Raw genomic sequence first — 24,713 nt, forward strand, 5'->3', positions numbered from 1 at the left:
CTTTGAAAGGCCTGTTTCCATTCAAGAAATGACTCCAAATTCAGGAATTAAGAAACCAGTTGGCTGTTTGGGAAACATTTAGAAAATGTGACAAAAGATGTAATATATAGCAGGAGAGATTTCAAGAAAGAAAAACATTGTGGCCTTGGATTTCATTTCCCTTTTCCCAAAATTAGATAGGAAGCAGATGGCGGAGTGACGGTTTTCCCAAATTCTCTGAATAACTCAGTGAACCCCAGATTGCCACAGACTTTGATTTTTTATCTCTGAATATTTACACTAGAAGTTTGGGGCTAATTTTGCTATGCAAAAATTCCTATAGCAACATTTCAACTGAGACTCGTGGCACCGTCCCTGACTCCTGCAAAGAGACTCTAGAGTAGAGACTTGAGTAGAAGATGGGAAATGATGGCCTCCGCAGAGGGAGGACTTTCTGCCTCTGGCTTTTTTTAGATTCTTCAGAAAGGAATTAGAACAGCTCCTCAGAATTGCAATGGGAAGGAGAGGTTCATGGCACTGGTTCCAACATAGGGAGATAAAGGTACTGAGATCAAATGAACCACTGTGAACTACTTTGGACAGAACAGATTTTGAGTGTCTACTGTCGAGCAGCAGCATCAGTAACTATCACTGGCTGGTGTCATTGGGGGGGGGGGGGCTGCAGACCTCAGCTGGCAGGTGATGCTCAAAGTCATTCATTTAGACCCCACCCAGCCAAACAAGATCTGCACCTTACTGAGCAGAGAAGGGGTCTGTGCCATTATTGGAATTTCTGGCTTAGGTAATTAATACATATTTTGGTTTAGTAGTTCCCTAAATAAACAAGTTTTTTTTTTTCCAGGTGTATAATCTCTCTCCTGCTGACATTTTCTATATTCCTGGGCCTTACCCTCACACTGTCTGCCTGCTCACCTGAAAAGTGCAGATATCACAGTGCAAGATGGTGCTCTAGAGAATATTAAAATCTATTATAGGTTATCGAGCATGCAAGGAAAAACTTGTCGTTCATACACCCGCGCAATTCTATCAAACAGAACATGGAAATTATTCTCCTTTGTCAATACCCTCCCCTTATTGAAAGATGATGTGTGTGCTTCTCAAATTGGGGGTGGGGTGGGTGGGTGGGGTGGAGAGTGGTGTCTAGTTTTCCTGCCTCAACAAAGACAGAACGGTTTCCGGAGACCAGAGCTGGGCAATCAGAGAGGAAGGATCGGGCCTCTGGGATCTGGAGGAAAGGTGGGGCCGTACAGCTTCAGGGCGTACGTCAGTCTTGGGCTGCAGGGGGTGCTGAGCTCTTCCCGATACGACTTCATTAGACGAATACCCACTTCGGTGCGGGTAGAAAACAGAGATATCGACAAAGAAGCTTTAGGAAGATTTCTCAACGTGACAAGGTGCATTTTATAATTTCTTTCCCAAGTTTGAACCCAAATTGTCCTGCGACCGGAGAAGTCGTTGGAGGCAGAATAATGCAGGGGTTGGTGGAAGGTCGGGGCCGGAGGTCGTTCCCAGTCATGACGGCGAGCGGCCAGCAGGTGTCAGTGCGCCTCGCTCTGTCGCGGCGCGCGGCCTCTGCCTCCAGGACACTCTCAGTCGCGGTCTTGGGGGCGCGGGAGGACGCGCGGCGTGTGTCCGTTAGAATGCTCTGCCGTGGGACGCGTGGCCATCCTTCCCAAACCGAGCTTTAAACTCTGGGGGTTCGCTCAGCGTGGGTGCCACCGTTCGCCCCGAGGATTCGATGAACCACGCCTTCTTCCTTCGTAGGATCCAGCTCCCCGGCTGCGGGAGCACCTGCGGACTAGGCGGCTGACGGGAAGGGGCTGCTTCCTATGCCACCCGGTAGATTCCTCCAGATTGCGGCAGGCATCTCCGCCACCCCATCCTCTCAAGACGCAGCTGATGGGGGTACTCCGGGTGTCGCTGTTTTCTGCTCGGCGATCGGGGGTCCGCAGCCATTCCAGCAGGGGCGCTCCCACTCCCCAGGCGAGCTTTTAAGCCCTCTGTGAGGTGGCTGCTCTCTGAGGGCCTGTCCTGCTGGGGCGCAGCGCTCAGGGGTGGAATGGGGCAGGCTAGAGACGCAGAAGGGAGGTGCGAGGGGCGGGGGAGGGTCGGCTTCCAGTGGGGGCTGACGCGGCTGGCCGGCGCTTGATCTGGGGAAAAACGAGTCCACGTGAGTGCTGGGAGCAGCAGCGGCTTGGTGCGGTGCAGACGCCAGAGCGTGGCGCCGCCAGCCACTCAGCGCCTTTTCCTTCCAGCCTGCTCTCCGGCCCACTCACGAGTTATCGGACCTGCGCCGGCCGCGCTCCGCGCCGGAGCTCAGAGCGTCTGGGGACTCCCAGGAGAACGCCCGCCCAGCGTGCCTCCTGGAGGGCTGGTAGCCCCCTGCTGCAGCCGAGAGGAGGGGCCTTCATGCGGTCCTCACACGTATACAGTGCGCCACCCGAGCTCCGCGCGCTGCACCGGGCCAGCAGGGCGGACTTTGGAAGTCCCGCGGCGCTCGGAGGCGGTAGAGTGCGCGCCTGGACCGGTGGGTCCGACCGCAACGCGGCGTTCGGAAGAAGCGAGAGAGTCGGTAGTCGCTTCGGGGATGTAAGCAGACAACACGACTCCGAGCCCGCATCAGCACCGACTTAGGTGCCTTCCGGGGTGGGGGCGGGCCGCACAGGTAAGACCTCTTGCTTTCGATCAGGTAAGAGTCAAGATATACGTATATAAATATATTAATTTCTGTCGTCCTTACAAGTCATCAGGCACGATGATTTCTCTCTTTCTTGAAGAATAAATTGTTCTTAACGGCGCGCCTATCACTTCTCTCAGTCTCTTAGAAATAAAACTTGGCTGTGCTTAGGGGGGAGAGACAAGGCGCCCACCGGAGCGTTGAGCGCAGTCTGGGCGTGTTCCGGAGCCGCGCTCGTGGGCCGCTAACAGCCCAGTCGGGTCGGTCCTTGCTGTCCCTCCATGTGAGGCGCAGCGGGCGAGGCGGGCGGGGAGGAAGAGGGGACACGGGCGCCGCGCCAGAAGGAGCTGGCAGCAGGCCTGGCGAACGGGCGCCAGCGTTCATGTTCCGCCAGGAGCAGGTGGCGCGGGCGTTCGCGCATGGGTCCTACAGCCGGACGCGGACAAACGAGCTGGAATGGGACCGAGGCGCCAGGGGGCGGCGCCGGGCCACCCTTACTCTTGCAGGTGACGCTGACGTGGTGGTTGGCTGGCCTGTCATGTGCTACGGTGTTCGGCAACGTGCTAGTCATCATCGCCGTGTTCACCAGCGCGCACTGAAGGGCCCAGAACCTCTTCCTTGTGTATTGGCTCGGCGACATCTGGTGGCCACGTTGTCATCCCCTTCTCTTGGCCAACGAGGTTATGGGCTACTGGTACTTCGGTAGGGCGTGGTGCGAGATCTACTGGCGCTCGACGTGCTGTTCTGCAGTCGTCCATCGTGACCTGTGCGCCATCAGTTGGACGTATGGTCCATCACGCAAGCCATCGAATACAACTGAAGGCACGCGCGCGCATTAGGCCATCATTGTCACCGTGTGGGTCATCTCGGCCGTCTCTTTCCCGCCGCTCATCTCCATCGAGAAGAAGGGCGGGGCGGCGGCAGCAGCGCGGAGCGCGCTGCGAGATCAATGACCAGAAGTGGTACGTCATCTGTCGTGCATCGGCTCCTTCTTCGCGCCTGCCTGCCTCATGATCTGGTCTACGTGCGCATCTATCAGATCGCCAAGCGCCGCACCGCGTGCCACCCAGTCGCCGCGGCCGGACGCCTCAGCGCGCCGGCTGGGGCGCCGAGCGCAGGCCAACGGCCTGGGTCCCGAGCGCGCACGGGTCCCACGGGCGCCGAGGCCGAGCAGCTGCCGGTCCAGCTCAACGGCGCGCCGGGGAGCCCCGCCGCGGGGCCGCGGGAAGCTGACCTCTGGACCTGGAGGAGAGCTCGTCGTCGGAGCATGCGAGCGGCCCCGGGGCTCCGCAGGCCGCGTGGCCCGCGGGCTAAGGGCAAGGCCGGGCGAGCCAGGTGAAGCCCGGGGACAGCCTGCCGCGCGCGGGTCGGGGACGGCGGTACCAGGGGCCCCGGGATCCCGGCCTGGGAGGAGCGCGCAGGGGGCGCCAAGGCGTCGCGCTGGCGCGGGCGGCGAACCGCGAGAAGCGCTTCACGTTCGTGCTGGCCGTGGTCATCGGCGTGTTCGTGGTGTGCTGGTTCCCTTCTTCTTCACCTACACGCTCACGGCCGTCGGCTGCACCGTGCCGCGCACGCTCTTCAAATTCTTCTTGGTTCGGCTACTGCAACAGCTCGCTGAACCCGGTCATCTACACCATCTTCAACCACGACTTCCGCCGCGCCTTCAAGAAGATCCTCTGCCGCGGGGACAGGAAGCGGATCGTGTGAGCGCGTGGCCCGCGCCAGCTTATCCACTCACGCTGACCGCAGGCCGCCGGGATCCAGCGGCGCGTCTGCACAGCCGGAGCGCTCTGAACCCGGGGCCTGCCCACTCTGTGTTTCCTGCCCGGCGGGTGCTCTGCGGCCCTTCCGGGCACTGCTCTTCCCTACCAGGGAAAAGTGCTACTGGGAGGACCAAGCGCTTCCTAGTTGCTTTAGGGCCACTCCTGCTCCGGAGGGATCTTCCGGGCTCTTGGGCGGCGCCTGATCAGTATTGTTTCCTGAAGACGTTTCCCCCTCCGCTGCGAGTCCAGCTCCTGGGGTCTTCAGAGCGGCCTTGGGCCCCGGCGGGCGGTCGCGGGCGAAGGGTTAATGGATGGGTGTTGTGGGGCCCTGGCTAATTGCCCTCCCTCTACAACTCTCGGGTTTTAAACAAACGCTCAGGGCAGCCCTGCCGCCTCCCGCTCCCCCTCCCCGCCCTGTAAATATGCACTGTTTTTGATAGTTCAGGCTGGGGGGGCCGGGCAGATGTCGGTTAGCGCTGGTCCTGAGGCTGGAATCGTGGCCGTGGGAGCTGCCTTTGAGGCAGACACCGAGTCTCTGGTCCGGGCCAGGCCCTTTGCAATGCAAACCCTTTTCTAGTGTTACTACGTCCCTCTGTGTCCTTTTCACCAGCAGCTGGTGACGGTCCCTTGGAGCTGCACCTGCTTGGAGATTTCCTCACGACGAAAAGGTTTCTGGCCATTTCCCCACCCTGTGCCTAACAGCATAATTGCCTTTTCCTATGTAAATATTACCATGGTGGATCAAGGCAGGAGAAGATGAACCTTTCCGCCTCGCGTCGGTCCTGTGTATAAAGCCATGAGCCTCCCACGCACCGCGCAGGCCCCAATAACTCACTTGAAAGCCGGCTCCTTCCTTCCGGGTGTTCCTCCCCCCTCCTGGGGTCCCTGCTGGAAGGTGGGGTGTGTTGCTATCACGTATGTTCGTGCGTCCCTCCCTCCCCGAGAGCGCTGACTACCAGGAAACGTTTTCTCTGCTGTTTTTAGACACAGGAGTGGAAATTGTGTGGAAGAAACGAACCTGATGCCATTTGCCCAGTGTAAACAGTTGGAAGAGACAGATGGGCCTGCAAGTGGACAGTTCCTGCCCCGAGAACTCTTAGGTATCAAAAGCGTTTCCCCGCCCATCCCACCTCTGCTTTTCTGGTGGAGATTGTGTCAGTGGTGAACTCCCCAGGTCGGGGGAGGAGGGCGGAGACCCCAAGTTTACAGCGGCGTTTCTACACGTTTTAGACACTCTTTAAGGCCTGCACTCTTATTTCACTAAAGAAAAACTAACGTCAGCACATATTGCTAATGACAGTGGTTTTTTTTTTTTAATAAAAGGTTTACAGATCAAATGTGAAATAAAACATAAATTAAGTGGTCCTGTCTGTTACTTGAGTTTTCAAAAACTTTAAGACCCTGGGTGCTTTGGATGTTACGTGTTTTTTTTAAATTAAAAAGCACACATGCCTCAAAAAAAAAAAAAAAAAGTACACATGCATTATAAAATACTGTTAACTCTAAGGGTAAGAACAAAATTCCCATTTACCAAGGGGTTTCTGACTACCAGGCACTGTGGCCATCAGCCCCTCACATGCCCTGGCTCCCTGAAACTTCCCAAGGACCCTTTGAGGTAAGTGCTATTATTATCCCCATTTCACAAGTGGAGAAACCGAGTCTTCACTTGCTCAAGGGTAACAGCAGGTAAGTGGTGAAAGTGCATTTCTATCCAGCTCTATCTGGTTCCGGGGTCTGTGCTCCTCACCACAAAGCTTTACCTTTCCAGCATCATCAGCATCACGGCTTTGCTGAACGCCACCAGCAGCAAGAGCTCATTGTAAAGGCTGCTGGACACGAAAAAATATGGGTTACAGCCCAAAGTGTGGGATACATTCCCAAATGTGCGATATACCTGAAAATGCGGTAATTACAGAGTGTGGCAGAGACTCCATAGTGTGGTGTATGCTCAGAGAACGGCCCGAACACCTACATAGAAACACGTGTTAGGTTTTGGCTCCAGTTGTCTCCTGCCAAAAGAGTGCATCCTTCCTCTGGTATTTCTGTAATTTCGAGGTCTGCCTGCTATCTGGGAGGCTTAAGGTCCTCATCCTACGATTATGGTGATTTGGAGCTAAAAGTGCCCTTAGAGACCCAGGAATTCAACCCCTTCTGACAGTTGAGGCAGGTCCAAGAGGAAGTGAATTACTCCGGGTCTGGTGGAGCCATGTTAGAAAACAGGGTGCGCCATAATTCTGTGGGGACATAGTTGGATGCAGCATGGATGAGCAGACATTCCTCAAGGAACTGGGCTTAAGGGACAAACAACTGGCAGGTGGTGGATTGGGGAAACCGGCACTGCAAGCCCCACCACCTGCAGCATCATGTGCAGACAAGCTCAGTGCGCCCCCTGCAGGCAGATTCTGGCTCTCCTCCAGGTGTTTTCTGCATTTTCTGGGGCAGCACCTGTCTCGGAGGTTCCTTCTTTTCCTTAATTTCTCTGATTGGGATGAGAGAGTGTGTGTGGTGGGGGTGGGGGTGGGGGAAGGGCAGAGAGCCCTGAGAAGGGATCTGGGTGCTGAGGGTCCTGGGAGGGGAAGACGATGGTTTTGAGCGGTTTGTTGAAAGGTGGGAAGAAGTTCCCACCATTGTCCGGTTACCTGGGCCTGGACCCAGACCCACAGGGTGGGCAAGCCCTGAGTTTGGCGGCCCCTGCCTGGGGGCTTTGTGAGCCACTCTGGCAACGGTGGCACCAAAGCTGGCTGCCTGCTGCGATGCTGTGTCGTGCTCTCCACCCCCAGCCAGCCTCTTCCTCCCCACCCCTGGGTACCCATCACCCCAAAGGCAAACAGTGCCAGACAATAGGGCAGTCTGGCAGGCCCCCAGGAACCTGGCTGTGTGTCCCAGACACCCAGGCAGATACAAACACTGCTCATTGTTGACTCTCTCTCTTCTGCTCTGTCTGCTGGGGAAGTATTTGCCTTGCCTTCAGCCCAGGAGGCCCTGCTCCCGGGAAAAGGGGGAGATGCGGGCAGTGGTACCAGGTGGGGCCGGTCCTCGCTGTCCCTCCCCCAGTGCAGCAGCAGAGAAGTCTCAGAGATGGTTGGGGGCTGGGGGGAGGGGGAGCTGGGAGCAGGAGCCCAGGCTTGGATGCTGTTTGTTCATTGCTGAGGGTTCAGCAGAAGTCTACAAAGGTCTGGGGTGGGGGTGGGGGGAACTGAGGAGGTGCTATGGTAGTCCAGGGGTCATAGCCTAAATGGGGGAGGGCCAGACAGCCTGGTCACCTCACAGCTCCCTGTCCACATTGTCTGAATCCCAACTGGTCCAAGAGGGTCTGTCCTTGTGGCCCTGTCTCCTGTTTTAGGTAACTGTGGTTGGGGTGTCAAAAGCCCTGGGCTTTGGGTTCTGAGGTGGGTCTCGGCAGGACTATTCCCGCAGAGTGAGTTGAAGTGGGCAGCGGCAGTGCCCTCGTTCCAGCCTGGGCCAAACACCACCTCCCTCTTCTTGTTTTTGATTTTTGTTCAATCTTTGCTGTTCATCGGGGCTGGAGGGGAGAGTGATAGAAAAAGCAACCTAGACTTTCCCTGCTCTATGATCCTAGAATCAAATCCTAGTTTTCGAGCCTGGCATGTCCTCACACATCCTCAACAGCCACACCGAAGCGATGAGGGGCCTGAGGCCCAGGAAAGCCGGCTGAGTCCTTTGAACCCCCTCCTGCCCATGACTGATGGGCTGGTGCCAGAAGCATCCAACATGACTTGTGGTGACGAGTTGCTGGTAAACCCCAGAGAACCCCTCTGTGCCTGCTCTGTGCTAGGCCCTGTGAGGCAGCTCTGACCCTTTCCTGCAAAGCCCAGTAGTTAGTTGCCCCTGCGCGGGTCAGCAGAGATTCAGGCCTGCCTGCCCTCTGGGAGCCTTCAGGCTGCATGGGGAGCTGGGATGTACCTGGGGGAAGCATTAGATAGTCATTCACCAGTGTCAGGGTGGGGGAAGGCGGCAAAGGCAGAGCCAGAGGGGTTGGGGAGCAGGATGTAGGAATCTGGATGTGTAGACTTTGGTGGAAGGGGCAGGGGAGAGGAGGCAGTTTGCTCTGGGCCTGGCAGCTGAGCCCTGCGGGACTGTCCCGGCCCTGTGGAGCTTTCATTTCTCCCACCTGACCCCTGCAGATGTCACGGCAAGTCCCTGTCCCCACTTGGGGGCACACATCAGGAAGCCTCCCCGCTCCCCACTCAAGGAGGGTAGCCGGATCCTGCAGCCCAGGCCCCTGCCCTGCCGCTACCACAGTGGGGACCTGGGGTGTGGGAAGGGAGCTCCTTCCCCAACAGAAGCACACCCAAGAAGAAAGCTCTTTGAAGTCTCTCAGAGGATCATAAACACCAGGGTTTGTTTTGAAAATAGCATCGATCTCCTCAATTACCAGAAATCCTGGGGTTTAGAGTCTGATACAAAAAGGGAAAAGGGCTTATTGGAAAAAACCTGGACCTGGGAGGTCAGAAGCCTGGGTTCTAGTCCCAGCTTTGCCTTTTACCAGCTAGGTGACCTTGGGCAACTCCTCTCGCCCTGTTTCTTCATTAGCAAAATGAAGGGGGTTGTTTTAGATAAGTGTTACGTAAAAGTGTGCTCCTGGGAGTTTGACCTCAAAATCTCTATGTATGTATGTATGTATGCATCTATCTATCTCTGTCATCCACCTGATGAAATGCTGCATTAGCAACCTTTAATAGGTACCTTTTCTACAGGACTTTTCAGAGCCTTAAGTATGCCCTTGCAGTTTGTGATTCTTTGAGAAGGGATGATACGATGTTCTCCTTCCCAAACCCCCTGATCTTCAAAATTTTATTTTTTACAGAACATCTCAGCAAATCACATTTGTCGGAACACTTGGGTAATACTGAGCTGAAGCATCTCATGGGGTTTTCTGTTGGTGTGTTTTCAGATTCTATAAAATGCCTGCTCAACTCTCTCCTGTCCTTTGTGGGTGGGGATGCTGGGCAGGGACCAAATCTTACGTTATCCTTGGCATCAGCTGGTCTCCAAGGGCCATCGGCCTCACTGAGGTTTGGGGTTGAATCGAAGGTTTACCGTGTTTCTCAAATGTGGGCTATGCTTCTGCGTGGTGTATGTGTGCACGTGTGTGAATGTTTGTGTGCACAGGCTACACTTGCCTGTATGTTATCTATGTACGCGTTCATGTATGAATGAGTGTGTTTATGTGTTTGTGGCAAGATGCAGTCTGCTTCAAATGGATACCAAAGCCTCCTTGTCCCCGGGACCTGGATTAGGGGCATCAGGGAGAGTTATCCTGGGAGAAGTCACAGAAGGGAATTAAGGGGTGTTGCGTCATTGATTCTAATAGCAATTTGCTGTGAGTTGGCTCCTCCCTTGCTTCCTTCTCTCCTCAGCTGTAAAACCACTCCCTTGCCAGGCCAATGGAGCTGAGTGGGAAGAAGGAGTTGGGGATGTGGGAAAGGCTGACACTGGCTCTCTAGCAAGCATTTTCTGGAACACTCGGGCTGACCCATTCTCTGTGGAAGGGGGCTTTGGGATTGAGGGAATTTGGGGGGACTTGTGAAGTCAGGAGTGGTCTTTAAGGTTCTTTCCAATCTGTATAAGGACAGCAACTTGGGAACTCTGTGGAATCTGAAACTATGAGAAACGAGGTGGCATGCTGAGAAGGGGTGAGTGACGAGAGCTTATGAAGGACAATTTACAATGTGTAGACAGAGTTAAGAAAAATCCGCAAGGGGTAGAGAAGCACCTTGGGAGTTGCATAGTGAGTGGGAAGCTGTTAGCATCCTTAGGTTGGGAAAGTCCATGGGGAAGAAGCTGTTACCAGACTATAGCTGTGGGCACGGACCCCTGGCAGGCGCTGTTGGTAGAGCACCATGGCAGCCATTGGCAAACTGTCTGGACAGGCGAGAGCTAGGGGTGGTGGCCCCTCGACCTCTCTCCCTCCCGCAGCCTGCTCTCTGCTCGTGTCTCCCATTAGCCAGAACTCGTTGCAGAAGAGAGTAATCAGATCTGATAAGCTCCACATCTGGGAATCACTCTCCTCCTTCCTGCCCCAGGCGTGTCCAACCTCCTCCAGGAGAAAAGCCCTCTGTTTTCAAGGAGTTTAGCCTCTCTGTTTTGCCTTCCCCGAGGAGCTTTCAGCAGCTGATTCACTGTCTTTATCAGGGCCTTTTCCTATGTCCCTCCATACTTGCTTATTTGCTGGAGACTGAACTCTTAAATTTCAACATCTGCTTGTTTGGGGTGGAGCTTTCTTTCCCAGGAGCTGCCTGTGGGGGTGCCCAGGTCTTGGAGGGAATGGTTGGGATTCCTAAGAAAAGCACCTTAAAGCTGGAACTTTGGAGTCAGAAAGACCTGAATTCAAATTCTGGTTCCATTGTTTTGATTTCAACCTTGAATTGAAGATGGAGACTCAGTTTCCCTATTTGTAACTTGGAGATAACAGTCTCTAGTATTGTGGGGAGGGCTAAGTAGGTGGCCCAGGGGAATTGTCCAGAGCAGTACCTGCCACATGGGGGTGGGGTGGGGAGGGGTGGTGGTGGGGTTGCCATGTGTTGGTCTTTTCCAGCCCAGTGTTGGAGCTGAGGGGCTCTTTGGCTCATGATGCCACTCTGGGATGAGCTGGGTGGGACTGGCCATTTTGGGGGGGCCCTGCAAGCTGCCCTGTGACCAGTGTTTCAGGGGGGTTCTTAACAGGGATTCAACCTCTTAGGTGGTCAGCTCCCTCTCTCTCTCCAGCCTGATGGGAGAGCTTGGGGGCTTCAGTGGAGCAGCGGCATGGGAGTGAATGAGCTCCAAGACACGTGTTCTGCTTTGTCCAAGGTCTCACAGTGACAGCCATGGGCCCCAGCAAAGCCAGCCCCGTAACCAGGTCTCCCTTCTCTGAGTTTAGTGTTCCTGCTGCTCCGTTGCCCTCCAGACTTGTTTTACTGTCTCCCGAACTTCACCCTCTTGCCTCTGCCTCGATAACTATGCTCAAGCTGTTATCTTCCATGTGGAAATTGCAAACACATTCTTCCTCTGCTGCCTGGCAAAATCGCACCCAAACTTTAAATCCAAGCTACACCACAACACTTTCTCACTTCAGTAGTGAAAGAACCTGGGGTTTGGCATCAGTTATAGCAGTGCTTAAACCCTGGGTCTACCTCCCTGTCAGCTGCCCTCCCTGGCCGCAGAGGCAGCAAATGCCCAACGGGGGCGCTAAGTGAGGGCTCCGAGCTGCTGCTGAGAGGGGCTGAGAGGGGCTGAGAGGGGCTGCTCCAGGGTGGGCATGTGGCCATTCTCTCAGACTCTGAGGGAGGGTCTTTGCAGCACTCGCCCTTCTCAAAGGGTGTGGGGCCAGGGACTGGTGTCTCCACCAGCACTGCAGGGCTCACTGCCTGGGGAGTTTTGGGTCAGAAGAGTTTCAAATGGAAACCAAGAGGAAAGTACGAGAAATGCAGATTGTTTTGGTCTTGGAACGATGTACCCCCTTCGGTCACCCGGAGTGCATGACTTCTCCCAGGCTGCTCAGCACCTGGGTGAGAGGAGCTTCCAAAGAGGGGCTTTGTACCCTGGCTCCCTCTCTGGCTCCCTCTGGGTCCTTGAACATATTGTTTAGTTTTCCAGGGCCTCCATATTCTCCTATGAAAAATAGGTAAGATATTACCTACCTCATGGGGCTGTTGTGGGACTAAAGGAGGCAATGAATGTGCAGCAGTGACTGTTTGGCTCAGAGAGGGGGCCTCAGCCGGGTGAGCCGTCGCCCTCGGGGAGGGGCTTCCTAGGAGCCCTGTCGTTGTGGGTCCACATTCCACGGCTGGTCTGCCCCGGGTTTCACAGCCCTCCCTGTTCCTAGAGGGTAAGTTCTGAGAGGGCCTGGCACATCAGGAGGGGAGGGGCACCCACTGTTCCAAGCTTCTTAGTCGCTCAGCTTTTCGGTGCCTCATCTGTATAATGTTTTCTTGTGTGTGAGTGAAGAAATATGTGTTAATGCAAGTTATTATGATTATCCTTTGTTTGGCACCATGCTAAGTGCTGAGGATACAAAATTAGAAGGACCTGATTCCTGTCCTCAGCCTAGTGAGGGAGAAGCTGAGAGCCCTACAGCCATGCCCCGTGCGTTTTATGTAACGGTGAGGAATCGGAAACAGCTTCTGACCCACAGAAGGAATCGGCTAACTTGCCAACGTTTTAAACACTGGAATATTCTGCAGTCACTGAAGGTGTATTTTAGAAGAACACAAACATAGGTAGAAAAATTTTCACAATATAGATTTAAGAGAATAGTACATGTCATAATTGGTAAGTGTGGTATGATAGAAATTAAAAAAAAAACAAACAGGAAACAGTTTTGTTTTAAATCTCTGGGTTGGGGAGTTTGTGAGTAATTCTTTTTTCCAAAATTTTCTTTAGAAATGTTAACTTTCTTTCTATCATGATCGTGCCTAACTATTGAACACAAACTTAAAATTCCTTGTAAAAAAATAAGCACTGGAGTGTCCTCAGTTTAGAGGGAAGACATGTTTTTATTTACTGAGAAAATGAAGACCGTGAAGAGAGAACGTGGACGCAGTCAAGTTATAGACATTTTAAAAAGTCTTCACAAATGAAACAGAAAACCACCAGAAAGCCAGTCAGCACCGTGGGAAAAGACATTAGATAGCAAACATAATCGAGAAAAATTTCCTACCCACCAACATTTAAAATGGACTACTTATACTTCAGACCACTTTGGTCTGAAGGTAGATAGTGGTTTTCCCTAATTAATTTAACAACTTTATAGCAATGAAAGAAATGAGTGTTAGAACAACTCAGAGGTATCATTGTTTACTTCAATAAACTCATAAAAGTAGAGAGAAACCTAAAAATACAATGCCAGGAAGGCTGTGGCAGTACAGGAAATTCGTGGCTGTTGTCCCAATTCTGTGCTAGTGGCTAATATTTTGAACATCACCCCTGGGAACACGTGTATTTTTACATACCTGGTATGAGAGCGTAAATTGGGCCTGCTCTTCTGGAGAGAAATTGGCTATTTGTCAGAAAAGCTATAACATTACTTATCTCCTTTGTTTCCATTATCACTAATCTTGGAAAACATACCCTAATGAAATAATATTAAAGAAGGAAGAAGGGGGCGGGATTTATTCGAAGATGCCCACAATAATATTGCTTATATTAGCAAAACATAAGAAACAACCCTAATGCTCACTTGAAGGCATTAGATGCGTTCTAATAATGCCTCGAGTGCAGGAAGTTTCACCATTTACAAAGGCCCCATTCACATTCGATTCATCATGCAGTCTTTCCCCAGTCCCATCGGGAGGTGAATGTTTTCATTCTCACTTTACAGGTGGGCCTAAGCGACTTGTCCAAGAACACTCAGTGTTGAGTCTCTGCACTGCCACTTCTCCAACACGCTGTTGTCTTCTGGGCCTTGGTGTCTCTCCGTGATGATGATGATGATGAAGAAGGAGAAGGAGAAGAAAAGAAGAAGTTGATGATGGTGATGTCTGCCATGGAGGCTGTTTTGGGCCAGTTCACCCTGCATGGCTGGTTTGATCCAGTCCCTGGGGCCCTCCTGTCAGGAGAGCAGAGATGATGCCGAGACTCCCCTCAACTTTGCAGAGGGGACCTGGACAGTTCCCATGAGGGAAGGTAGCAAACTGGAGAAAGGCTGTAGACATCTGGAGCTCGTCGGTAGGTTCCACCTCCAAGCTTTTCATGGGGTTGGACACTTTGTTTTCCCTTCTGTATATTCTCAGCTTTCCCACAGCACTCCCAGAAATCTCCCCTGTTCTGGAGTGGAGGGAACAGAGTTGGTGGTGGTGGGATTGGCTTCCATCTGTATCTCATCAAGGTCATGTGTATGATGAGGACTTTAAGTGAAAAAACCAATCCATTTGTTATAGGCCCTGTTGTGAATACTTGTGGTTTGCCTCCCAGTATCCATTCCTTATTCTGGCAAAGATCTCCTTCCCCTATCTATGTTTGGTTATTTCTCCCTTCCTACCCTCAGCCCATATGCTTGGTATGGACTCCAGGGAGGCCACATGAGCTGGGCCCAAGCCAATCGCCCATCAGTGTGTTCCCCACCCTGACCACAGCGATTGGGTCGTGGTCCCACTCCTGAGTCAACCAGAGCCCATGAGTTGCTGGGAAACTTTAACTGGAATTGTTGGGAGAGAGGCAAGTATTCTTCTCCACTGGACCAGCTTCGTCCATCTACCATCTGGAGCTACCACAGTGGACAAAAGAGCTCAAAAGATGGAAAGAAATAGAATCTTAATGATATAAATTGAGCCTTTAATCCAAATGTTTTTAATGTGAGTCCAACCTGTATATGTTTTTTTTTAAATTTCATGACACTTTATTTCATTTAAGCCATTCTGAGTTTGGCTTTCTGTCACCTGTAGCCCAGAAAGTCTGGACAGAAACGTCCCTGTGACTTAAAAAAAAATTTTTTTTGGCTGCATGGTCTGGGAATCGAACCTGGTCTCCCACGTGAAAGGCGAGCATTCTACCACTGAACCACCCGTGCACCTGCCCCTAGGACCTTTTGATCTAAGTTACCTCATGAATATTCTCAAAGGCATTATGAGTTTGAAGTGAGTTTACTTGCTTTCCTCCTTTAGACAGAAGCTACTTAGCCCTTGTGTTATGATCAACTCTCCAGTTCAGACTGTGTTGGCATCGCTCCTGCTTGTGGTTTTAACAGCCTTAAATAGTCCTTTGAACTGTCTGGGGTTCATTGCTCAAGATCAGAAATCTGCCACCCACATGTCCTTTGGCAGCCATCACATATAGGGTTTGCTTGGTAGAACATCTTGGACTGGTTAGGGGGAACTTTTAGTCACTCAGTGATCCCTGGAGTTCTTTTATTCTTTTGGGTAGGAGGTAGAAACACCTGGTCATTTGGGGTTTCAGCTCCCAGACACAGTTCACCCTTCATTTGTTTCCAAAGAGGACAGAAAGTCATGGTCTCACAACTATTTCTGGCCAGGCAAATAGCACAACACAATCCTCATTACCAAAGGTAACTGAGTCCATGGCCCAAATCCTGACTGTCCCCAAAAGGAGTTGCCACCCAATGATTTATTTCATTGCTAAACCTTCCAGGAAATGTTTTTAGAGATTGTTAGAATGTGCATGCATTTTGGTGTGCTAGATTTGGGGGACATTCTTTTTCAATCTAGTTGGTAAGAAATGAAATCAGTTGAGGTAATTTGGGTTGCCAGCTTTCTGCACTTACCTTCTGCTTCTTCGGACATCCTTATGAAAGTTTAGCCTTCAGATCTGTGCAATGGTATTTGGGCATGAGTCCCTAAAAATGCCTATATTCTTTGTAAGTCAGCCCTGGGTGAACATGAGCCAGTGAAAAGTAAAGGAGCAACTGTGATTGAGTATGAACCCTGGACCCTGCAGACTTGTGCTCTTTACATGCTGTGTGATTTGAGGAGGAGAGGAATGTCTCCTTATTTTCCAAGCTGAGCGTCAGTGTCACCAAGTCCCCATATTCTTTTCCTTTCTATGATCTTTCTGGGCTGTTTAATTGCTTAATTATACCATGTGGGGAGATGTGTGCCAGATCCTTGACTTGCCTTGTTATTATCATTGTTATTACTCTATGTAAGCTCCCCCCTCCCCTCCCCTTTAACTAGTCTGAAACCACTGGGTGGGCCCAGCCTGTGCCTCACCCCTCTGTGTGCCAGCACCCCTCACCCTCCACCTGGTGTCTGGCACAGGGCCCTGGCTTTGATATCACCTCCTTTACCCTGGGCTCTTGCTGCCATGGGGCCTAAGGGAAGGGTTGAGTGTGGGAGGAGGGTTGGATGGGGGAGGGGAGGTGCTGGTGGGGTGGCCAAGGGAGAGGGGAAGTAGCCAGAGAGGGAAGGAGGCTAACCCCCTGCTTGGTTGTCCGCGGTGTGTTCACATCCGGTACCCCACTGGCTCTGCCACAGCCGCACTGAGCCTTCAATAGTGTAAACCTAGATTCATGGCTTCAAGCGGAGCTGGAGACTTGGAAGAAGAAGGAACTACAGCCACTTAAGGTAAATTGACCTATTGGTTGGGGCCTGTTTTAGTTTCACAGCTGCTAAAACAAAGACCATATAATAGGTTGGCTTAACAATAGGAAATTCTTGGCTCACGGATTCGAAGGCTAGAGAGCTTGCTTCCTCCCTTGTGGGTTTAGTTTCTGCAGGTCACCAGCAATCTCTGGGGTTCCTTGATTTTTCCATCACATGGCAATTCACATAGCATCTTCTCCTTTCTCTTTTGGTTTCTGTTGATTTTCAATTTCTGACTGCCCCCCATGGCTGCTGAGTCTGTGTCCAATTTCCTTGGCATCTAAGGATTTCAGCCATTTTGGATTAAGGCAAATCCAAAATTAGTTTGGACCTCATTTAGTTTGGATCCACCTTAACTAATAACATTTACAAAGGTCCTAGTTACAAATGGGTTCACACCTACAGGACCAGGTATTGGACCTGAATATGCCTTGTGGGTGGGGCATGATTCAACCCCCAACAGGGCCCTTCCCCCGAGCCAGCCCTCTTAAGTGGTCTGTGACCTGACCCATGGGGTATGAATAGCATGGAGGGCTGGTGGCCAAAGAGCTGTGGGCAGTGGGCTCGCCCTTGCTCTTCCTGGACAGCATCTGGTATAGATGGTCCCTGATCCTCCCTTGTCTGCAGTCTCATCCTTAAGATCTCACAGATGCAGGAATCTTGAAGAACCCAGCTCTGTTCCCAAAGCAATTGCACTGAAATGGGTCTTTATCCTTACCATCTCCCTGGCCTGCTGGCTGCCTTCCCTGGGAACCACTCCTTGCCCATAGACCACCATGCTCAGTGGACAGGGGGAGAAATTTGCACCTCAATAGAGTAGATCCCTCCCCCACCCCTGAGATGGCACGAGGCTTCTTGGATGCTAGAATCCCAGTCTTGCCTGTGACCATGTGCGTGTGCATGTGTGTGCGTGTGTGTTTGCTTATGAGAAAGAAAGAGACAGAGAGGCTGATTTAAAACTAGACAGGAATAAGGGGGCAGAGAACAAGTGGAAAACCCCAGAGAACACTTCCTCTCTGCTCCCTGCCCCAGCCCCCAGCCCTGTGGATGCTCCTGTCCTGGGTATGGAGGACTGCGGAGGGAGGGAAGTACAGAGGCCTGAGATGCCAGGACTCCCCACTTCCAGGAGCGAGCAGTCTAATCTGGGGAGAGGAAACCAATGCACAACAGCTCCTCCTTGTTTACCGTGTGTGTGGACAGATCGAGGCAGCTGAGTCTGGGCCCTAAGCCTCCCACTACCCATCTCTCTGAGTTGAACATGGCTCTCCCCTTTCTCTTCCTCAACTTCTTCATTTGTAAAGTGGTGTCCTACCACCCACCCCCTCAGGTAAATCCAATGCAACCACAGGGAAGGAGGCATTTGGAAAATTGCAATGTTCCATGCTGTGGTGCTGATGGACGTGGCTGATGATGGAGCACAAGCACCACACAGGGAAGTGATGGGGGTCTGCAGAGGAGGGGGATGGGAGCGGTTTCTCCAAGCAAGGCTGTCTGGACAACATGAGAGTCTTGGGTTTTTGTCCCCTTGTACTGGGCCATGGGGAACCAGGAACCCAGATGGGCTTTGGTGTGCTGAGTGTAGATGCCTGAACCGGGAGGACCAGGGTCTCCACTGCCTCCAATTTATCCAGCTGCTTATCCTTGGTCTCAGCTGGCTCTTTACAGAACATGGTAGAAACTACTGTGGCTCTTAGGCCATCAAGCTTGATATTTTTATGGAGGTGGCATTTGGGGACTCAGGAAGCAAACCAGCCCTCTGGCGTTGTCTCAGTCTCAGCTGCCCCTAAAAATATGATGTGATGTGGCTAATGAGAAAGCACAACAGGCTTGGCTCAACATGACCTAATATAGCCTGGCATTCAAGTCCAAATCAGGACGTAAATGGGGACTGGTAATTGAAAACATGAATGCCCCTCTGATGGGATGGCCTGGGAGCCTGCTGTGATGTCTAAGACAGGGCCTGCCATGGGGATCTGAGCAGAGTCCCTGAGGGCTCTCTTGGATTTATGAGCATGGGTGGGGCTGGGACCTGCCCAGAATGCCACTTCTGGCACCCTCTTGCCCACACTCTGGCTAGCTGGTCAGCCTCTGGGTGGCAGCACCGTTAGCTCCTGCCGGGAGGGGCCATGGGCTCAGAATCACCAGGGGTCATAAATTCCATCACCCTGACGTCTTGTAGAGCAGTGTGGACCAGCCTCCCCTGTCCCCCACCCCCACCTTCCAGCCCTGTGAACACCCTGGCTAGGCTGGTTTTGGCCCTACATGGATTTTCTGCAAGTCTCTGGCTGGGCCCTCCTATTTCAAACAGCTGATCGATGGCAACCCCCAGCGTGGAAATATTATGGAGGTAGCATCAAAGGCTTCTCCTTCCTTTTCCCCTCTATTTCTCCCATGTAGACACGGTCTCATGGGTTAGTCAGGAAGCTGAAGGCCTTGGCTGCTGCTCTGTGCTGACTTGTGACTCTGGTCTGGGGAGGAGAAGGGGGCAGAATGGGTTAGGCGGGAGCCAGGCTGGCAGTGGGGATGGTTTCCTTGTGGCTGCCTCATAGTGCGACCAACTCATTCCTGTTTCTTTCTTTCTTTCTTTCTTCCTTCCTTCCTTCCTTCCTTCCTTCCTTCCTTCCTTCCTTCCTTCCTTCCTTCCTTCCTTCCTTCCTTCCTTCCTTCCTTCCTTCCTTCCTTCCTTCCTTCCTTCCTTCCTTCCTTCCTTCCTTCCTTCCTTCCTTCCTTCCTTCCTTCCTTCCTTCCTTCCTTCCTTCCTTCCTTTCTTTCTTTCCTTCCTTCTTTCCTTCTTTCCTTCTTTCCTTCTTTCCTTCTTCTTTCTTTCTTTTCTTTTCTTTCTTGTTTTTTTGCATGGGCAGGCACTGGGAATCAATCCCGGGTCTCCTGCATGGCAGGCAGGAACTGTCTGTTGAGCCACCGTGGCCCACCCCAACTCATTCCTGTTTGCTGGAACTTTCCTGGTTTTAGCTCCAATGTTTTGAATCCCAAGAAAGCTCTTGGTTTTCTGTGAACAGGGGCCAGTCGGTGACCCTGCTGCCTTGATATGCCCAAACCCTGCTCCTCATGGGTGTCCAGTGTACTTTTTGGACTGGTGTCCCATGTGACTTACTCAAGGGGACATGGTTGTCAGCTGGCAGTGCTAAGACACTGGGGTTCTCTGATCCCCAGCCCAGGGCTCTTTGCCTCCAGCCTGCGTTTTTCAGGTCATTCTATCAGGTAGGGCATCTGGATCTCTCCGATGAGCTTGGCCAATGAGATTGGTTAATGATCTTGATCTTTTCTTTCGCCAGAATGGAAGTGATGGTGAAATAACAGAAAGCGGAAGGGGAGGGATGAATTAGTCATCCTTGGGGAATCATAGAGTAGGAACTTGCAGTCCACCCTGGCTCAGGATTTTGGGACCCAAAGAGGGGAGAGACTTGATCCCTGTTGTTAAGATTCCCTGTCACTCTGGGTAAAAATGCAGCAGGCTCACTGGTGGGTGCCTTCCCAGTGTATGCCATATACATGCACACCAGGGGACAGTTGATAGAGGGTGTGGCTTATCAAGACTGCATCACTCCCATTTCCTTTAAAATTTATTCGTTCAGCAAATATTTACTGAATATGTTTTCATAAACATGTTGTTCCTTCTGTCTGAACATATTGTTTCCTTTCCCACTTTTATCCACCCCCCCCACCCCTGATCCCAATTCCATCCATTCCTCTGGTGTTGGCTTAATATATAATATTTATTCAACATTTGGTAGGAAGTAAGCATTATTTTAAACACTTTGCACAGAGAAATTCATTTAATTCCCATAAAAACCCTATGAAGCTATTATAACCCATTTTAAAGATCAGGTAACCAAGTGGTTAACTGCTTGCTCTGGGTCACATGGCTCTTAAAACTGCTCTGCTGGGGCGTAGCCTGTCCCGCCCCTTCCTTAGAAGGCTTTCCTGACCCTCTCCTGCCTCCCTGCTCCCTGCCCTTATTTTGGTGAGACTAAACCGAATTTTTTAAAGGCTACTGATTTTCCCCCATTAAAAAAAAATTAATACAGTTGCAGATGTACAGAAAAATCATGCAGATAGTACAGTTTCCATATTCCCTTTACCCCCCATACAGTTTTCTCTATAATTAACATTTTACATTAGTTTTTTACCTTTGTTACAATTGATGAAACATTGTTGTTATAATTATGCTGTTAACCTAATAGCATAATTATACTGTGTGCCTAATGTAAACCTGTAGTTTACATTAGAGTTAACTCCTTGTTCTATGCCTGTTCATTTTTAAATTTTTATTCAGGTAGTAGATATCTAACCACTGATTTTCTTTTTTTTTTGAATGCTGTATGGTGGGGGGGGGGGTCACATTTCATTCTTTCTCCATGTGAGAATCCCGTTATTGAGCATCATTTATTGAATTTCTATTTGCTTTCTTGTTTCTTTGTTTGCTTGTTTTGGGAAGTGCATGGATGCGAATTGAACCTGCATCTCCCACAAGGCAGGGGAGAATTCTACCACCTAACTGTCCTTGCAACTCCCCCAACCTGATTTTTCAACACTAATACAAACTTTTTTTTGGAGTAGAGTGAGATTTTTCATGAATTCTTAGGATAAAGCTGAGATTCTGAAGAAATTCCGTGCTTGTGGTGGCCTCTGCAGGCGAGCCTCGGGTCTCCCCCCTCCCTGCTCAGGATGGGTTGGAAACTCTCCTCCGCTGTTGGGGGTGCTTTGGTGAAAAAGTTTGAGAAACGCAGCTGGGAGGAGTCGCTGGAACTCAGAGGACGGGGCCACTTAAGCCTGCCGAACGGGACCGGGTGCTCGGGGAGCAGAAGTTCTGTCCTTGCTCCCGGCAGCTGGGTGAGCAATTGTGACTGTGACCGGCTGCGAGCGCCCAGTGGCAGTAGAAATAAACGCTTCAAAGCCACTTTCTGAAGCACCACTTCAGCCTCTTGGAAAACCTCACACTATTTTTAGCCCTTTTAGCTCAAGAAAATGCCGTCTCTTTTCCTCCCCACAAGCCGTCTCATTGCTGATCCTGCCGTGGTCTCCTTTTTAGCTCGGTGAGGGAGAGCACTGATCAGCGATGGGGTGCAGTTCCTCCTTCCATTTCTATTTTCATGCCTTGTGGCACCTGTTCACAGGGGAAAAGTCAGGATGTGTCCGCTCGTGTGGCCGGGGGTGAGCGCGCCGGGCGCTTTGGGGATGGGACCCCTCCGGACCGCGCCGGGGCCGGGGAGAACCAAGCGGCATCAGGACTGGGCCTGAACTGGGCCACACTGGGTTGACATCGAGCTTAATTATCATCATAAAGCATTTCCAAGGAACAGAGCAACCAGCGCCTTCCCGCAGCCAGCAGGGGTGAGAGTGGAGAGGAGGTGTGCTCTCCGTGGAGGATTCACCCTGGTGCTACAGGAACGCTCCGGGAGGCTCGGCGGGCACAGCCCCTCGCAGCTCGCAATGCTTTTCTAACCTTGAAAGCTGCCTACAGCTGTCCTGGGATGTGGGGTGGGCAGAAGGCATCATCCTCTTACATTTTACAATTGAGGGAACAGATAGGGGGCGGAAAGGCCGGCCCAGGGCCGCGGCAGGGCCAGCACGGGTGTCACACCAGAGGCATAGTGACTGATGTGAAGGGACACAGGTTCAGACAAACTTGGGTATATATCCGTGTCTCTCCACTGACTGGTTGAGTGTCTGCATAGTTACTTATCTTCTCTGAGTCTGTTTCCTGAGCTGTAGAACAGGAATAATACCTAACTTTTGGGTTGCATAAAATATGATGTTGAGTGTGAGCTCAGAGCCTGGCATGTAGTGAATGCTCAGTAAATGGTAATTTTTGGTAATATTAACAATAGTACTGTTTCTGATTGCTAATATACCATGTCTCTGCATAACTTGCCCAATCTCCCCTCTAAACCCCCCTCACCCCCCCACCCCCGTCCCCATATCTTTTGACATGCTGACAAGAAGCTGAGTGAGAACCATTGGGTCCCTCAATATTCATGACAAAGATAGGGGCCTACCTACTTTGATACCTCTGTACTTGGTTCTGGATTTGCCAAGAGACCCCCTTTGCCTTTGAGCAGTGTTCTAGTTTGCTAGCTGCCAGAATGCAATATACCAGAGACGGAATGGCTTTTAACAAGGGGAATTTAATGAGTTGCTAGTTTACAGTTCTAAGGCCGAGAAAATGTCCCAATTAAAACAAGTCTATAGAAATGACCAATCAAAGGCATCCAGGGAAAGATACCTTGGTTCAAGAAGGCCGACGAAGTTCAGGGTTTCTCTCTCAAGTGAGAAGGCACATGGCGAACACAGTCAGGGCCTCTCTCTCAGCTGGAAGGGCACATGGCGAACACGGCGTCATCTGCTAGCTTTCTCTCCTGGCTTCCGGTTTCATGAAGCTCCCCGGGAGGCGTTTTCCTTCTTCATCTCCAAGGGGTCTCTGGCTGGTGGGCTCTGCCTCATGGTGCTGCTCTCTCTGAATCTCTCATTCTTCCAAAATGTTTCCCCTTTCATAGGACTTCAGAAACTAATCAAGACCCACTCAAATGGGTGGAGACATGTCATCCCCTAATCCAGTTTAATAACCACTCTTGACTAAATCACATCATCCAGGGAGATGATCTCATTACAATTTCAAACATACAGCATTGAATAGAGATTATTCTACCTTTGTGAAATGGGATTTATATTAAAACATGGCTTTTCTCAGGGGGCAAACTTCCTTTCAAACCAGCATAAGCAGGTTGCAATAGCCTGGGGCCTGATCAGGTCTTCCTCTGAGCAATCGCTGGCATTCGTGGGTCTGTGGATTTCTAAGAAAGGAATGATCTGGTTTTTGGTACCTCTATTGTGGGGTAGGCAGCTGGGCAACAGCATGTCCCTCCACCTGCAGGGGACACAAATAACTCACTGGAAACTGAATATGCTGGGGGAGAATTATATTTACCTGAATTGCTTTTAGGGAAAGTTCTATGAAGGTAGAAGATTGTTTTTGGAAAAGTTGTTTGGGGTATGGCATGTTCTCTCGGGGACAGGTTATGAGAACACAGGATGGTCTCTAAATAAAGGTGGAAACAATTATCTCAAGGGCTTTCAATTGCTGGGGTCATTTACAGTTTGGAACCAGAGCTGAATCACTTGGGGACAGCAGAGGAGAGCTGAAGACAATCCGCTGATCTCTGAATTCAGTCACCTACTTAATTGCTACCCTGGCCACACACGTCCTTTCGCCAGCCCTGCCAAGGGCAGCATAGGCTTTGGGTCCAAGGGGCTACCTTTGTGCTTGTCATGGAGAGCCTTCAGGGATGTGACCCAGGAAACCCTTTCCCAGGGACCCATGGGTCTTCTCTCTTGAGTCTGGGCAGAAGCATGAAGCCTGACAAGAAAGGCAGGTGGGGAGGTTACGGGTATGTGACTGTCCTACGTTTATACCATCTACCAGGAGTGTCCAGCCCCATACTGGACAAGGGATAGGGATGCAGGAATTAGGCAGATGCTGTGGGAACTTCCCCAGCTGCTGGGGCTGACCTAGCCATACCAGGAGGAAATCAAATCATGTTGGGAATTCACGGAGCTCAAGAGGTGGGCCAGTGGGCGGGAGTTGTGAGTGGGCTTCCTTAGGGTCACTGACCCAGAGTCAAAAGCAGGAGGGAGGCTCAACCGAATCCTACAGGAATCTGTTTGCAGCTCTGCAGGCTTGAGGGGTAACCATGGGCTGAAGATTTGACGATAGTCCTGCTTCTCCATGGGAGGAAGTTCCAGGTTTTACTGCTCACTTCTCTGCAAGCTCCGGCCACCCCATGAGAACTGCCTGAGCGCCCACCCAACCACAGGCTAGGAGACCTCAGATGGTGCATCCTGCTCCTTTCACCTGGAAACTCCCCAGAGACAGTGAACCGAGGCCCAGGTGACAGTCACCAAGTACCAAGCTCCCACATATGCCAGGTACTGTGTTGGGTGGCTCGTACTATACAGGGTCTTTCATTGTCCCCATTTTACAGAGGAGAGAACTTTGGCTCAGATTTAGGTCTCGCCTTGAGTTGACTCCCCCCACCCCACCCCCCACATGGGTTTTTTACAGCTTTAATGTCAATAACAGGTGAAGTTTCTCCCCTGAAATGTGGCCCTGCCTGCAGGGTCTGGGCGGTGTCTGGTTTTAGGGGTGATGAGCTGGGTTCCTAATACCAGCTTGGGGTCTCAGCCTGTTGGGGCCCAGTCCTGGCTGCTGGGGACTTC

At 51.5% G+C, this 24,713-nt stretch overlaps 1 protein-coding gene and 1 long non-coding RNA gene across 2 annotated transcripts in view; both read left to right on the forward strand.

Annotated features, from left to right (window-relative positions):
* The first annotated feature begins 1,514 nt into the window (after positions 1 to 1,514).
* ADRA2A (adrenoceptor alpha 2A) lies at positions 1,515 to 4,517 on the forward strand. Its single transcript, XM_077124462.1, is given in 18 exon segments — positions 1,515 to 1,634; positions 1,765 to 1,983; positions 2,074 to 2,589; positions 2,906 to 3,119; positions 3,122 to 3,454; positions 3,457 to 3,502; positions 3,504 to 3,596; positions 3,598 to 3,647; positions 3,650 to 3,688; positions 3,691 to 3,909; positions 3,912 to 3,951; positions 3,953 to 3,996; positions 3,999 to 4,034; positions 4,037 to 4,084; positions 4,087 to 4,128; positions 4,131 to 4,193; positions 4,196 to 4,265; positions 4,267 to 4,517. Coding segments are annotated over 18 exon segments (2,310 nt in total). The 3' UTR covers positions 4,385 to 4,517.
* An 11,823-nt stretch (positions 4,518 to 16,340) lies between these two features.
* LOC143653236 (uncharacterized) overlaps positions 16,341 to 24,713 on the forward strand; it is a 125,792-nt gene continuing 117,419 nt past the window's right edge. Inside the window, exon 1 of the long non-coding RNA XR_013161185.1 lies at positions 16,341 to 16,460. This is a non-coding gene — a long non-coding RNA (uncharacterized LOC143653236). The remainder of the gene's footprint in view (positions 16,461 to 24,713) is intronic.

The sequence above is a fragment of the Tamandua tetradactyla genome, chromosome 13, assembly GCF_023851605.1.
Source record: "Tamandua tetradactyla isolate mTamTet1 chromosome 13, mTamTet1.pri, whole genome shotgun sequence".
Taxonomy (NCBI): Eukaryota; Metazoa; Chordata; class Mammalia; order Pilosa; family Myrmecophagidae; genus Tamandua; species Tamandua tetradactyla.